Genomic DNA, 14,397 nt, shown 5'->3' with positions numbered 1-14,397 from the left:
ACTTATTAGAAGGGGACCGGGATCCAAGCAGGAGCAGAGTTCGGCAGCAACTTCAGCGGCTCCAGCACCGGTACCAGCGGCCCCAGCAGCAGTGGACCCAGGAGTGGCAGCGGCGGCAGATCCCGCAGCAGCGGCTTCGGGGGGAGCAGCGGCGGTGGACACGGCAGCGGCAGCTTCAGCAGCGGTGGTGGCTCCGGTGGTGGCAGCTACGGCAGCAGCAGAGGCAGCAGCAGCGGCTCGGTTTGCCCCGTAGGAAAAGCAAGTGCCCAGCTCCAGAAATCAGAACAGCAGCCCGACGACCCAGGCAGCAACTTGACTGAGACCAAAATCACCCAAGGTAACTGGGATTGCACTAGGGAAGGGTCTCACTTGGTCACAAGCTGACTTGGATCCCTCAATAGACCAGAAATCTAAACCTCTTTGTTGATAGAGGATCTGGTCATTATAATAACTACTCTTGCATACATACTCGGGGCTGTTTTTGATTGAATGTGTACAGTGTTTAGTTAAATTTTAGAATCTACCTGTATTTTATTCCACTCAGCCTGCTTGAATACTCCTAAAGCAGGGAAACTCAACCCCTAAGAACATCTTTGTAGATACTCTGAGAGTCTTAAGAGCCACACCTAATACCTTAAGGTCCTACCCTGAAAATATATTACATCAAATCAATTGATACAGCTAAGAATACACAGCTAGCTAGAAAATCCAAGCATTAACTTAATCCAAGATGCAAAAATATATACATTATAACACAAGAAACACTAAAAAGCAAGACGATATAAATCCACCTAAAAGTATTAATGCATCAGAAATGTCCTCCAGTGAGAAAGAGTTAGAGGAAATGCCTGAGAAAGAGTTCAAAAGAATAATTATAAATATATTCAAAGAGGTCAAAGAACACATGAAAACAATCAAAGAAGAAATCAAAGAGGAAATCAAAGGAATCAAAGAAGAGGCAGGACACCAATTTAATGAAATAAAGAAGGCAATACAAGACATAAATAGGGAAATAGAAATAATAAAAAAAAAAAACCAGTCAGAATTACTAGCAATGAAGAACACAGTTAATGAAATAAAAAACTCTGTAGAAAATCTCACCAGTAGGATGGATGAGGGAGAGGACAGAATATCTAAGCTAGAAGACCAGGTGGCAGACCTAATGCAGTCCAACAAAGAGAAAGACAAACTTATAGAAAAGTATGAGTGGGAATTTCAAGATATTCGGGACACTATGAAAAGATCCAATATAAGAATTCAGGGGATAGTAGAAGGAGAAGAACTCCACTCCAGAGGCATAGTAGGCATCTTCAACAAAATCATAGCGGAAAAACTCTCCTCACCATATTATAATCAAACTTCCAAACACACAAACCAAAGAAAAAATATTGAAAGCAGTTAGAGAGAAAAATCAAGTTACCTACAAAAGCAAGCCCATCAGGATTACAGCAGATTATTCAACACAAACTTTTAAAGCCAGAAGGGCTTGGAGTGATATATTCCAAGTTCTGAAAGATAACAACTGTCAACCAAGGTTACTTTATCCTGCAAAGTTATCCATTCAAATAGATGGAGAAATAAAGACATTCCATGACAAAAGCAGGTTAAAGGAGTATTTGAAGACAAAACCAGCTCTACAGAAAATACTTGATAGAATCCTCCATGCTGAACAAAAGGAAAAGCACACATATAAGGAACCTAGAAAAAACAAGCTATACTCAAATACCAGTTAACAGAAGAGAGCACAGGTAGAACCAGTAACACACACACACACACACACACACACACACACACACACACACACAAAAATGGCAAACATAAATACACACCTTTCAATAATATCTCTTAATATCAACGGTCTCAATGCCCCAACGAAAAGACATAGATTTGCAGACTGGGTTAAAAAGCAGGATCCTACAATTTGTTGTCTCCAAGAAACTCACCTTTCTACAAAGGATAGACATTATCTTAGGGTGAAAGGTTGGAAGACGGTGTTTCAAGCAAATGGGACTAGAATACAAGCAGAGGTTGCTATCCTAATATCAGACAGGGTAGACTTTAGTCCGACGTTAGTCAAGAAAGATAAGGAAGGTCACTTTATATTGATTAAGGGCACACTCCAACAGGAGGACATTACAATCCTAAACATATATGCACCTAACATGGGGGCTCCCAAATTCGTCAAACAAACACTATTAGAACTAAGGTCACAGATAACACCAAAGACAGTGGTGGTGGGTGACGTTAACACCCCACTCTCATCAATTGACAGGTCATCCAGGGAAAGAATAAACAGAGAGGCATCTGGACTAAATGAGGTCATAGAAGGAATGGACCTAACAGATATATACAGGACATTTCATCCAAAGGCTGCAGAATATACATTCTTTTCAGCAGCACATGGAACATTCTCTAAAATAGACCATATATTAGGACACAAAGCAAATCTTAACAAATTCAGGAAAATTGAAATAATTCCTTGCATTCTATCTGACCACAATGGAATTAAACTACAAATCAGTAGCAAGAAAGGCTATAGAGCATACACAAAATCATGGAAACTAAACAATACACTACTAAATGATGAGTGGGTCAATGAAGAAATCAAAAAGGAAATCAAAAAATTTATAGAGTCAAATGATAATGAGAACACAACATACCAAAATCTCTGGGACACAATGAAGGCAGTTCTAAGAGGTAAATTTATAGCCTTAAGTGCCTATATTAAGAAATTAGAAAGGTCGCAAGTAAACGACCTAATGCTTCGCCTTAAAGCCTTGGAAAAAGAAGAACAAGGCAAACCAAAACTTAGTAGACGGGAAGAAATAATAAAGATTAGGGCAGAAATTAATGAGATAGAAACAAAAAGAACAATCCAAAGAATTAATGAAACAAAGAGTTGGTTCTTTGAAAGGATAAACAAGATTGATAAACCCTTAGCAAATCTGACCAAAAGAAAGAGAAAAGAGACACAAATTAATAAAATTAGACATGAAAAAAGCAACATCACAATGGATACCGGAGAAATTCAAAAAATCATAGGGACATACTATAAAAACATATATATGTATATGTATAAGTATGAAAATCTGAAAGAAATGGATGATTTTCTTGATTATATGACCTACCTATATTAAATCAAGATGAGATTAATAACTTAATTAGACCTATAACAAGTATGGAGATCCAAGCAGTTATCAAAAATCTCCAAATAAAAAAGTCTAGGCTGAGATGGATTCACTGGTGAATTTTACTATACCTTCAGGAAAGAACTAATGCCACTGCTTCTTAAGCGTTTCCATAAAATAGAAAAAGAAGGAATTTTACCAAACTCCTTCTATAAAGACAGCATCATCCTGATACCAAAACCAGGCAAAAATAGAACAACAAAAAAAAAGAAAATTATAAGAGCCGGGTGTGGTGGCGCACGCCTTAAATCCCAGCACTCGGGAGGCAGAGGTAGGAGGATCACCGTGACTTCAAGGCCACCTTGAGACTACATAGTGAATTCCAGGTCAGCCTGGGCTAGAGTGAGACCCTACCTCCAAAAACCAAAAACCAAAAAACCAAAACCAAAAAAAAATAAAAAGAAAATTACAGACCAATCTCCCTCATGAACCTAGATGCAAAGCAACAAAATTTTGGCAAACACAATGCAAGAATATATCAGAAAGATCATTAACCCGACCAAGTAGGCTTTATCCCAGAGATGCAGGGATGGTTCAACACATGCAAATCAATAAATGTAATAATTATATAAATGGACTGAAGGACAAAAATCAATGGAGTTCTACTCAGCGGTAAAGAAAAATGAAGTTATGAAATTTGCAGAAAAATGGATGGACCTGGAAAGTATTACACTAAGTGAGGTAATCCAGGCCCAGAAAGCCAAGCACCACATGTTCTCTCTCATATGTGGATCCTAGCTACAGATGATTGGGCTTCTGCGTGAGAATGAAAATACTTAGCAGCAGAGGCCAATAAGGTAAAAAGGAGACATAAAGGGTAGAGAAAGGAAGGGAGGAGGATACTTAATAGGTTGATATTATATATATGTAATTACAATGATTGTAATGGGGAGGTAATATGATGGAGAATGGAATTTCAAATGGGAAAGTGTGGGGGTGGGGAGGGAGGGAATTACCATGGGACATATTTTATAATCATGGAAAATGTTAATAAAAATTAAAAAAAAAAAGAATATAGGGACTGAGGAGACAGTTCAGCTGGTGTAAATGCTTGCTGTGCAAGCATGAATACTTGAGTTTGAATCCTAGAACCCATGTAAAAAAAAAAAAAAAAAAAAAGAGCTGGAGAGATGGTTTAGTGTATTGGCCTACAAAGCCAAAGGATCCCAGTTCAATTCTCTCGGAACCACATAAGCCAGATGCACAAGGGGGCACATGCATCTGGAGTTCCTCTGAAGTATCTGGAGGCCCTGGTGCACCTATTCTCTCTCTTTCTTTCTTTCTCTCTCAGAAATAAAGTATATTCTAAAAATTTTTTAAAGAAAAAAAATTTTAAAAAGATAAATTAATTAATTTAAAAGGCCAGGCATGGCAGGTGCTTGTAATTCTAGCACTGGAGAAATTGACACAGGTAGAATCCTAGCACTTGCTGACCAGCCAGTCTAGCCAACTCGGTGAGTGCTAAGTCAATGAGACACCCTGGATTTCAGAAGAATGATACCTGAAGTTGTCCTCTGGCCTTCACATGAATGCACACACACATACACATGTGCATGCACACCCACAAGTTTACCTCACACACATACACAGAAGACACACATGAAAGAATACAGGAGAGCTGGTAGTCTCATACACACAAATACACACACTGATTGAGTGCTTACTGTATACCAAATTCACATGACAGGAAATCCCCCATATATGATCAGTAAGTCTCTGGAGAAGTCCTATTAATTTACTTGTGAACTACTTCTTCAATCTGTTTTCTCCTTTCAACCTATGTTGCCATTGCCCTACTTCAAACTATTGCCTGTATAATTTCTTTCCTTTTTTTTTTTTTTTTTTTTTTTTTTGAGGTAGGGTCTCACTCTAGCCGAGGCTGACCTGGAATTCACTATGTAATCTCAGGGTGGACTTCTATAAAACCTTTTTAACTACTTTCGTTCTTTCACTCACCTCACTTTTCACCATTCCCACTGCTAGGATTTTTCTAAAATGCAAATCTGCATATGGTTCTCTCCCTACTTAAAATTAGTGATTGCTTCTTGGTTCACTCATGTGCTGAAGGATTCACTTGATGGTTGGGTCATAGGTAGATCCAATTCTTTCTTTTTCTTTTTCTTTTTCTCAAGGTAGGGTCTCACTCCAGCCCAAGCTGACCTGGAATTCACTATGGAGTCTCAGGGTGGCCTCAAACTCACGGCAATCCTCCTACCTCTGCCTTCCAAGTGCTGGGATTAAAGACGTGTGCCACCATGCCCAGCTAAGATCCAATTCTTTATTCTCATGAATTTCTTCGGCTAGTAGAGAAACAAGGGGCATAAGCTGGCCCCACAAATGTTTTACTTGGGAGCAATAGTCAAAGAGAGTTTAAGGACTGGAGAGATAGCTTAACAGTTAACGTGCTTGCCTGCAAAGCCTAAGGACCAAGGTTCAATTCCCCAGAACCCAGGTAAACCAGATGCATAAGGTGGAGTTTGTTTGCAGTGCCTGAAGGCCCTGGCACACTCATTCTCTCTCTGTCTCTCTGCCTATTCCTCTATCTCTCTCCCTCTCTCTCAAATAAATTAAAAAAAATTTTTTTAAAGAAGAGCTTAAGCTCACTCTTTTTCTAGAAACTTATTCTAAAGTCAAGGAATTTGCTTCTTCTCTACCACCCCACTATATGGGTCTAATGTTCAAGTCTCACTGAACTAATTCCTTACCATCCCTTGGAGATTTATTTATCACTAGGTATAGTGGCACATGCCTTTAATCCCAGCACGAGGGAGGCAGAGGTAGGAGGATCGCTGTGAGTTCAAGGCCACAGTGAGACCCTACCTCAAAATAAAAAGAGAGAGAGACAGAGACAGAGATTTATCTTTATCTTTGTATCTTTTGATAATCTATTCTGCCTAGCATGAATAAATAAAAGATGCTTAGCTTCCCACTCCTTCCCAAAACAGCTAATTCTTCCTCCTTCAAGATCCACCTCAAAATTACCTTAAGGAAGCTTTCCCTGAGTGTCTCCAGTCTCCAAAGAGAATAGAAGCCCTGTTTCTCTCATCCAAGGAGGATGTACTTTCTGGATATTCTCTGCTCTCTCTCATTGTACTGTGATATCTACTTACATAATTCTCTCTCTCTCACTATTTTGGAGTAGAAACTTGGTGTTACTCTTTACCACCTCTTAGGGAGGATAAAGGATCATGAGATAAGCTCAAATCATTAACTTGCACATTTAAGAATTTCAAAGCCAGTGCATACCTTTAATCAACAACACTTAGGAGGCAGAGGTAGGAGGATCACCATGAGTTCAAGGCCACCCTCAGACTACATAGTGAATTCCAGGTCAGTCTGGGCTAGAGGGAGACCCTAGCTCACCCCCCCCCCCAAAATAAAGAATTTCAGAGAGGTTTCATATTCAGACTCTAAAAGCATCTTTACAGGAATGAACACAAACATGGCTCCCCTAACAGCAAAGGAGAGGGCCAATGTAAGCAGCTACTGGAACATTCAGAGCCCTGGGCTTTAAGGATACACCCAGAGAGTGGGGCCTATAACTCACCTGGACTGGTCCAATGCTCTTATTTCGACCTCCAGGCATGCCATCTTCTCTGATAGCTGGAAGAAAACACAATCAAGATAGTCAGGGGCTTGAGAGATGACTTAGCAATTAAGGCATTTGCCTATGAAGCCAAAGGACTGAGGTTTGATTCCCCAGAAACCATGTAAGAAAGATGTACAAGGTGGGGCATGTACCTGGAGTTCGGTTGCAGTGGCTGAAGGCCCTGGCATGCCCATTCTCTATCTGCCTCTTTCTATCTCTCAAATAAAATAAATAAATAAATAAAAAGATAGAAGCCCACACATGCCTTTAATCCCAGCACAAGGGAGGCAGAGGTAGGAGGATTACTGTGAATTCAAGGCCACCCTGAAACTACATATTGAATTCCAGGTCAGCCTGAGCTAGTGTGAAACCCTACCTCAAAACAAAACAAAACAAAACAAACAAACAAACAACAACAACAAAAAAAAAACGATAGGCAGAAGCATGCTCAATGACATTTTAAAATAAGAAAACTGGGGCTGAAGAGATGGCTAAGCCAAAGGACCCACGTTAGACTCCCCAGGACCCACATAAACCAGATGCACAAGGGGGCGCAAGCATCTGGAGTTCATTTGCAGTGGCAGGAGGCCCTGCATGCCCATTCTCTCTCTCTCTACCTGCCTATTTCTGTATCTCTCTCTCAAATTAATAAATAAAAATAAAATACTTTTAAAAGAAGAAAACTTATTTGGCCAAAAGTAGAAGGTAGTAAGTGGTAAAGCCAAGATTGAAACACAGATCTTCCTGCATGCACAGCACAACCTTTTATTGCCAGCTACCTCATAGGTAGCAGATGCCTTTGGGTCCCAAGACACTGGGCATATACTATAGATAGTCAATATGCTCAAAAAAGATGACATCATTGTTAATGAGTCCTATAGTTACAAATATCCCAACCAGAATGACACACTTGAAGGCTTTAGTAAATTTCAGGAGAGGGATAGTAAGGCATATTTGCATTTTTATTTGTTTATTTTTTGTATGTATGGTATGAGTGCTTATATGTATTCATGTTTTTAAGCATGCACATTTTAAAATTTGTTTGTTTTTTTGAGGTAGGGTCTCACTCTAGCCCAGGCTGACTTGGAATTCACTATATAGCTTCAAAGTGGCCTTAAACTCAGTCAATGATCCTACCTCTGCCTCCTGAGTGTTGGGATTAAAGGTGTGTGCCAACATGGCCAGCTTCATTTAAAAAAAAATTTTTTTATTCTCTAAGATTAGGTCTTATTTGTAGAACCAGGATAAAGTTTTTTGTTTGTTTTGGTGGCCTTGTACTATTGAAATTGAACCTAGGACCTCTAAGCAAACAATCTATCACCAAGCTATATCTTCAATCCTGGTGAACAGGGTTTTTTTTTTGTTGTTTTTTTTTTTTTTGTCTTTCACCTCATTAGTTTCTTCCTGCAAAAGTAGTAAGTTGAAGCTTATTTTGCATTTTGCAACAATCCTTTATAATAATAGAAAAGTAAAAACAACTGTGTTTTAGTTCTTTTTCTTTTTCCCTTTTTTCTTTGACATGGTATCATGTAACCCAGGCTGGGTTAGAACTCATTACGTAGCTGAGGATCACCTTGAACTCCCAATCCTCTTGCCTATACCTCCTAAGGCACAGGATTACAAGCATGCACTATCACCTGGCATCACCATTAATGGAATACTTAATATGAGGAACAGAGAAGGAAATCCTGACATGAAATTAAAGAAGGACCCTGGTGCCAGGTAAAGGTTTTTGGAAAAGGCAATTTTTGAACTGACTTTTAAAATTATGAAAAGGACTTAGAAAGGTAGAAAAGGGCGCTTGGGGCTAGGAAGATGGCTCAGCAGTTAAAGGTACTTGCTTGAAAGCCTGCTAACCTGGGTTACTTTTCAAGCCACCCACATAAGCAAGACACAAGTGGCACAAACATCTGGCATTCATTTTCAGTGGCAAGAGGCCATGGCACACCCACAGATGCACACCCATAAACAAACACACTCAAATTAAAAAAGACTGGCAGAAATCGCTATGCAGACTTATAAGAAATTTTAACCGTCTTATGTTTACTTTATCTTTCTGTACATCTATAGAACAAACAACAGCCTCAAAATTTGAAGTACCCAATACTGAGTTTGTAAAAAAAAAATTTTTTTTTCTAAAATTCCTAATAATGTTCAAATCTGCTCGCTTTCTTTATTTTTCTTTCTTTCTTTCTTTCTTTCTTTCTTTCTTTCTTTGTTTCTTTCTTTCTTTCTCTTTCTCTCTCTCTCTTTCTCTCCCTCTCTCTCTCTCTCTCTCTCTCTCTCTCTCTCTCTCTCTTTCTTTCTTTCTTTCTTCCTTTCTTTCTTTCTTTCTTTCTTGTTTTTCAAGGTAGAGTTTCACTCTAGTCTAGGCTTACCTGGAATTCACTATGTAGTCTCAGGGTGGCCTTGAACTCACAGTGATCCTCCTACCTCTGCCTCCCGAGTGCTAGGATTAAAGGCCTGTGACACCATGCCCAGCAGCTTTCATATTTTTTAAAAAAAATGTGTTTCAGGAAAGTTATAAGAAACAAAGTTCCAAAATATATGTTTATTATGAGTTTAAAAAAAAAAAAAAGACTGGCAGGTATGATGGTGCCCACCTAATTTAATCCCAGCACTGGGGAGGCAGAGGTAGGATTGTTGTGAGTTCAAGGCCAGGCTAAGACTACATAGTGAATTCCAGGCCAGCTTGGGCTACAGTGAGACTTAACCTCAAAAAAGAAAAGAAAAGAAAAAGCCAGGTGTTGTGGTGCATGCCTTTAATCTCAGCACTCAGGAGGCAGAGGTAGGAGGATTGCAGAGAGTTTGAGGCCACCCTGAGACTACGTAGTGAATAACTCCAGGTCAGCCTGGGCTAGGGTGAAACCCTACCTCAAAAAAAAAAAAAAAAAAAAAAAAAAGCAAGAAAAGAAAAAATGGCTACATGGCTCAGCAGTTAAGATGCTTACCCATGAAGCCTAATGACCCAGGTTCTATTCCCCAGTACCCATGTAAGCCAGATGCACAAGGTGGTACATGCATCTGAAGTTTCTTTGCAGTGACTAGAGGACCTGGAGTGCCCATTCTCTCCCCCCTCCCCATTGCTCTTTCTCATTCTCTCAAATAAATAAATAAATAAATAAATAACTTTTCTTTTAAAAGGAGCCAGGCATGGTGGTACATGACTTTAATCCCAGAACTTAGAAGGCAGAGGTATGAGGATCACTGTGAGTTCAAGGCCACCCTGAGAATACATAGTGAATTCCAGGTTAGCCTGAGCTAGAGTGAGACCCTGCCTCGAAAAAAACCAAATAAATAAATAAATATAAATAAATAAATGGAGGGCTGGAAGATAGCCTAGTGGTATAGACACTTGCCTGCAGAATCTAATAACCTAGGTTTGATTTCCCAGTACTCATATAAGGCCAGATACACAAAGTGGTGCATGCATCTGGAGATCATTTCCAGTGGCTAGAGGCCCTGGCATACCCATTCTCTCTTCCCCCCTTCCTCTGCTTGCAAATAAATAAAAAAGAAAAAGGATGCTCCAGGTTGAGTGAATAGTATACTGGGAAGATGAAAGTAAAACTAGATTGTTCTTTCTGGGAACAAGTGGTTGAACATGGGTAAAGCACTGAGGAAGAATAAGTTAATAAGGAAAGAGTAAAAGCAACAAAACTGGAGACGCCAAGTAGGACCAAATCATAAATAGCTCAGCTTTTAAAGGCACTTGCTTGTAAAGACTGCTGGCTCAGGGTTCAATTTCCCAGTACCCATGTAAGCCAGATGCATACAGTGGCGTGCATGTATCTGGAGTTAGTTTGCAGTGGCTAGAATAAATAAATATTTAAAATAAAGATAAGCCCAGAATGCTAAACTGAGGAACCTGAGATAAGCAGGAATACAGAGGAGTGATATGGTCACATTGACATTTAAAATATATTTTTATTTATTTGCAAGGACGGGGGGGGGGAGGGAGGGAGGAAAAAGAGAAAGTGGGGAGAGAAAATGAGCATACTAGGGCCTCTAGCCATTGCAAATGAATTCCAGATACATGCACCACCTTGTGCATTGGGCTTATGTGAGTACTAGGAAATTGAACCTGAGTCCTTGGGCTTCACAGGCAAGCACCTTAACCACTGAAACATCTCTCCAGCCCCACACTAGTGTTTTTGAAGAATGTCTGTAATGGCCACAGTAGAAGGTGACTTGAAGGAAGTAATGTTAACAAAAATGGGGGCTAAGAGCTGGGTGTGGTGGTGCATGCTTTCAATCCCAGCACTTTGGAGGTAGGAGGATCATGAAACTATCTGAAGTGTGAGAAAAATTATGGTTATAAAACTTTGTTAAAACAAAACCTTGCATCCTATTTTAAAGTTTATGATGTACTGTCATTGTCATATTTGTAATTTCATTCAATCCTCACAACCACCCTGAGATGTATATACTGTTAAGTGTCTCTTGCATTTCTAAGACAAAGCAACCAGCTCAGAGAGGTAAGAAGCCTTGCTCTGGGAAAACTTTACAGCTGGAACCTCAACCTAGATATTCTGATTTTGAAGCTGTGCTTATTCCTTTTCCTTTATTCTTTTTATTTTCAGACAAGGTCCTGTGTAACCCAGGATCCTGTTTCCAATTTACAGAGTACAAGGACGATAACATGAGCCACCACGTCAGCTCCGTGCTGGCTCTCAGATGCTCTGCTAAGCCAAAAGCCAACATTATTTAGAGACTTTTGGCAGTGACTAAACTAACATGAACACAGGTCTACTGGTACATGTCACAGGAGACACTCTCCTACAGCTTCAGTCTAAGCCCAAGAGAACAAAGCCAGCTATGGCTTCTCTATAGAGCTCGGAGGCAGCACAGTACTTTTCCTGCTCTGGAACATAGGCACCTATCATTACTCACCAAAAAAACAGAAACCCATATAAGACAAGGAACTGTATTAACGACCCTGCTCAAAACCTGTTGGTGACTCACTCTGGTCTAGGGGCAAAGTCTAAGCTCATCAGCTTGGCCCTTAAGATTCTCTTATCTGGCTCCTGTGAGATTTACCATGCTGACCTCTTGCCACAAATGTCACACCTCATATACAGAGAATTTTCCTTAGTCCTCAAATATACCATGCTGTTTTGCATAGGTATGCCTCTGCATATGTTGTCTCTACTCAGCCACAAATTTTATGGTGGACAAATTTGGTAATATCACCTTACCCAAGTGATTCAAGACAACATCACCAATAATGGAACACACTTATATCACGTTATTTGTTTAAATATTGGGCTGCAGGGATGGCTTAGTGGTTAAGGCATTAAGGCTAAGCCATCTCTCCAGCCCCAAACTACTTTCATTTTATTTTTGAAAGAGAGAGAGAGAGAGAGAGAGAGAGAGAGAGAGAGAGAATGGGTGTGCCAGGGCCTTTTAGCCACTGTGAATGAACTGAAGCATGCATCACCTTGTGTGCATGTGGAACATTGTATGTTTGCATCACTTTGCCTCTGGCTACTTGGGACCTGGAGATTTGAACATGCATTCTTAGGCTTTGCAGGCAAGCACCTTAACCACTAAGCCATCTCTCCAGCCCACAAACTACATTTTTGAAAGTTATTCTTTTAAAAGACAGTTCTGGTGGCACACGCCTTTAAATCCAGGACTTGGAAGGCAAAGGCAGGAGAATTGCCATGAGTTCGAGGCCACCCTGAGACTACACTGTGAGTTCCAGGTCAGCCTGAGCTAGAGGAGACCCTCTTTTGGGGGGAAAAAAAAAGGTTATTCTTTTTACATTTTGAGGTAAGGTTAGGTTTATTTATTTTATTTTATTTTTATTTATTTATTTGAGAGTGACAGAGAGAGAATGAGGCAGATAGAGAGAGAGAATGGGTGTGCGAGGGCCTCCAGCCACTGCAAACGAACTCCATACGCATGTGCCTCCTTGTGCATCTGGCTTACGTGGGTCCTGGGGAATCGAGCCTCAAACTGGAGTCCTTAGGCTTCACAGGCAAGCATTTAACTGCTAAGCCATCTCTCCAGCCCAAGGTTAGATTTGTAGAGCAACAAGATAGTACAGTTTCCTAGCTTTTCCTTCTGCTAATAGTTTATATAATCATATAGACTATTCATCACAACTAAGAAGTTAATTTTGGTATAATACTGGTAACCAAAGTAAAGTTTCTTTGGATTTCTCCAGTTGTTCTACTGTTGTGTTTTTTTTTTTTTTGTTGTTGTTGTTCAGGAAAAATAAATAAATAAATAAATAAAATATATATATATATACTTATACACACTAACTCACATACCCCATTTATTTGTTTTTCTGTCCATGAATATCATACAATTAGAACTCACACTGCATCTCATATTCATGTCTCTAATTTTCTCCATTCCTTGACACTTTTCAAGAGTCCTTGGTAGAATGTCAGTTATTCTGAACAATATCCCTTTATATGGGCTTGGCTGTTTTCTCATGAGTAGTCTGAAAATGAACTCAGCATTCTCATAGACTGTCTGTGTATGTATGTGTGTGTGTATACACTCTTCTCAGCCTTAACATATCAGGGGTATATAATGATAGTATGTTTTACTAGTGATGTTAACCTTGATCACTTGGCTAAAGCACATCTTGGTTAAAGTAGAATTCTGCCCTTTGTAATTACTAAATCTTTTCAGACTAAAATATTCCCTTTTGTTTAAACCAATGTTCACTTATGTTGGAAATCTCTTCAGTGAATTTCTCCTGCAGCAGTCAGTACTGCGGTGTTCTAATAGCAATTTTCGTTTCCCTTATGCCTTCTACATTTATTCAATGGAACTCTTTTATAAGGAAGGCTTAGCACTTCTGTTTATTTTCTCAGTTTTTCTTTTAGTATCAACCAATGGGTATGCATTTCTTGGTCTACAAACTAATTCCAGAGCTATTCTGTTGCCAAGCTGCTCTAGGTTTGGCCCATGGAAGCTCTTTTTGGTAGGATTCTATATGTTTTGGTATGCTTCCTTTTCTTTCCTTCTGTCTGTCTTTCTTCCTCTCCTCCCATCTCTTTCTTTTAAAACTTCTTTTTGTTTATTTCATTTATTTATTTGAGAACGACAGACAGAGAAAGAGGCGGGGAGGGGGGGGAGAATAGGCGCATCCAGGCCTCCAGCCACTGCAAACGAACTCCAGATGCATGTGCCACCTTGTGCACATGGCTTATGTGGGTACTGGGGAAATCGAGCCTCGAACCAGAGTCCTTAGGATTCACAGGCAAGTGCTTAACCACTAAGACATCTCTCCAGCTCTCTCTCTTTCTTTTAAAGGCCTTCCTAATTTTCAAGTACTACAATATACTCCAGGTTTGTTCATTTGCAGTGGCTGGAGGCCCTAGCACACCCATTCTCATTCTCTATTTCTCTATCTCTCTTTGTCTAATAAATGAATAAATAAATAAATTAATTAAATTTAAAAAAAAGATACTCCAGGCTTATTTCATATTTTCCTTGTTCCAACCCTGGAATCAACCAGTTTTCCATGGAGCCCCAACTCATTTTACTAATATTAAAAGATAAAATTCTGGGTGCTAGGTATGCTCATCGTTATTGAGGGATCACTGCTTCTTGCCAAGGCTAGCATTTAGAAACATACATACACCTGGGCATGGT

The 14,397-nt window shown here is 39.6% G+C and overlaps 1 protein-coding gene across 1 annotated transcript in view; it reads right to left on the bottom strand.

Moving 5' to 3' along the window:
- The window catches only part of Nr6a1 (nuclear receptor subfamily 6 group A member 1), a 300,000-nt gene that overhangs the window by 37,008 nt on the left and 248,595 nt on the right, over positions 1 to 14,397 (bottom strand). The window contains exon 5 of the mRNA XM_004662796.2: positions 6,736 to 6,791. Within this exon, the coding sequence (XP_004662853.2) occupies positions 6,736 to 6,791 (56 nt within the window). The remainder of the gene's footprint in view (positions 1 to 6,735; positions 6,792 to 14,397) is intronic.

This window comes from Jaculus jaculus, chromosome 1 (genome assembly GCF_020740685.1).
Source record: "Jaculus jaculus isolate mJacJac1 chromosome 1, mJacJac1.mat.Y.cur, whole genome shotgun sequence".
In the NCBI taxonomy this organism is placed as follows: Eukaryota; Metazoa; Chordata; class Mammalia; order Rodentia; family Dipodidae; genus Jaculus; species Jaculus jaculus.
This window is presented reverse-complemented; position numbering and strand designations above follow the sequence as displayed.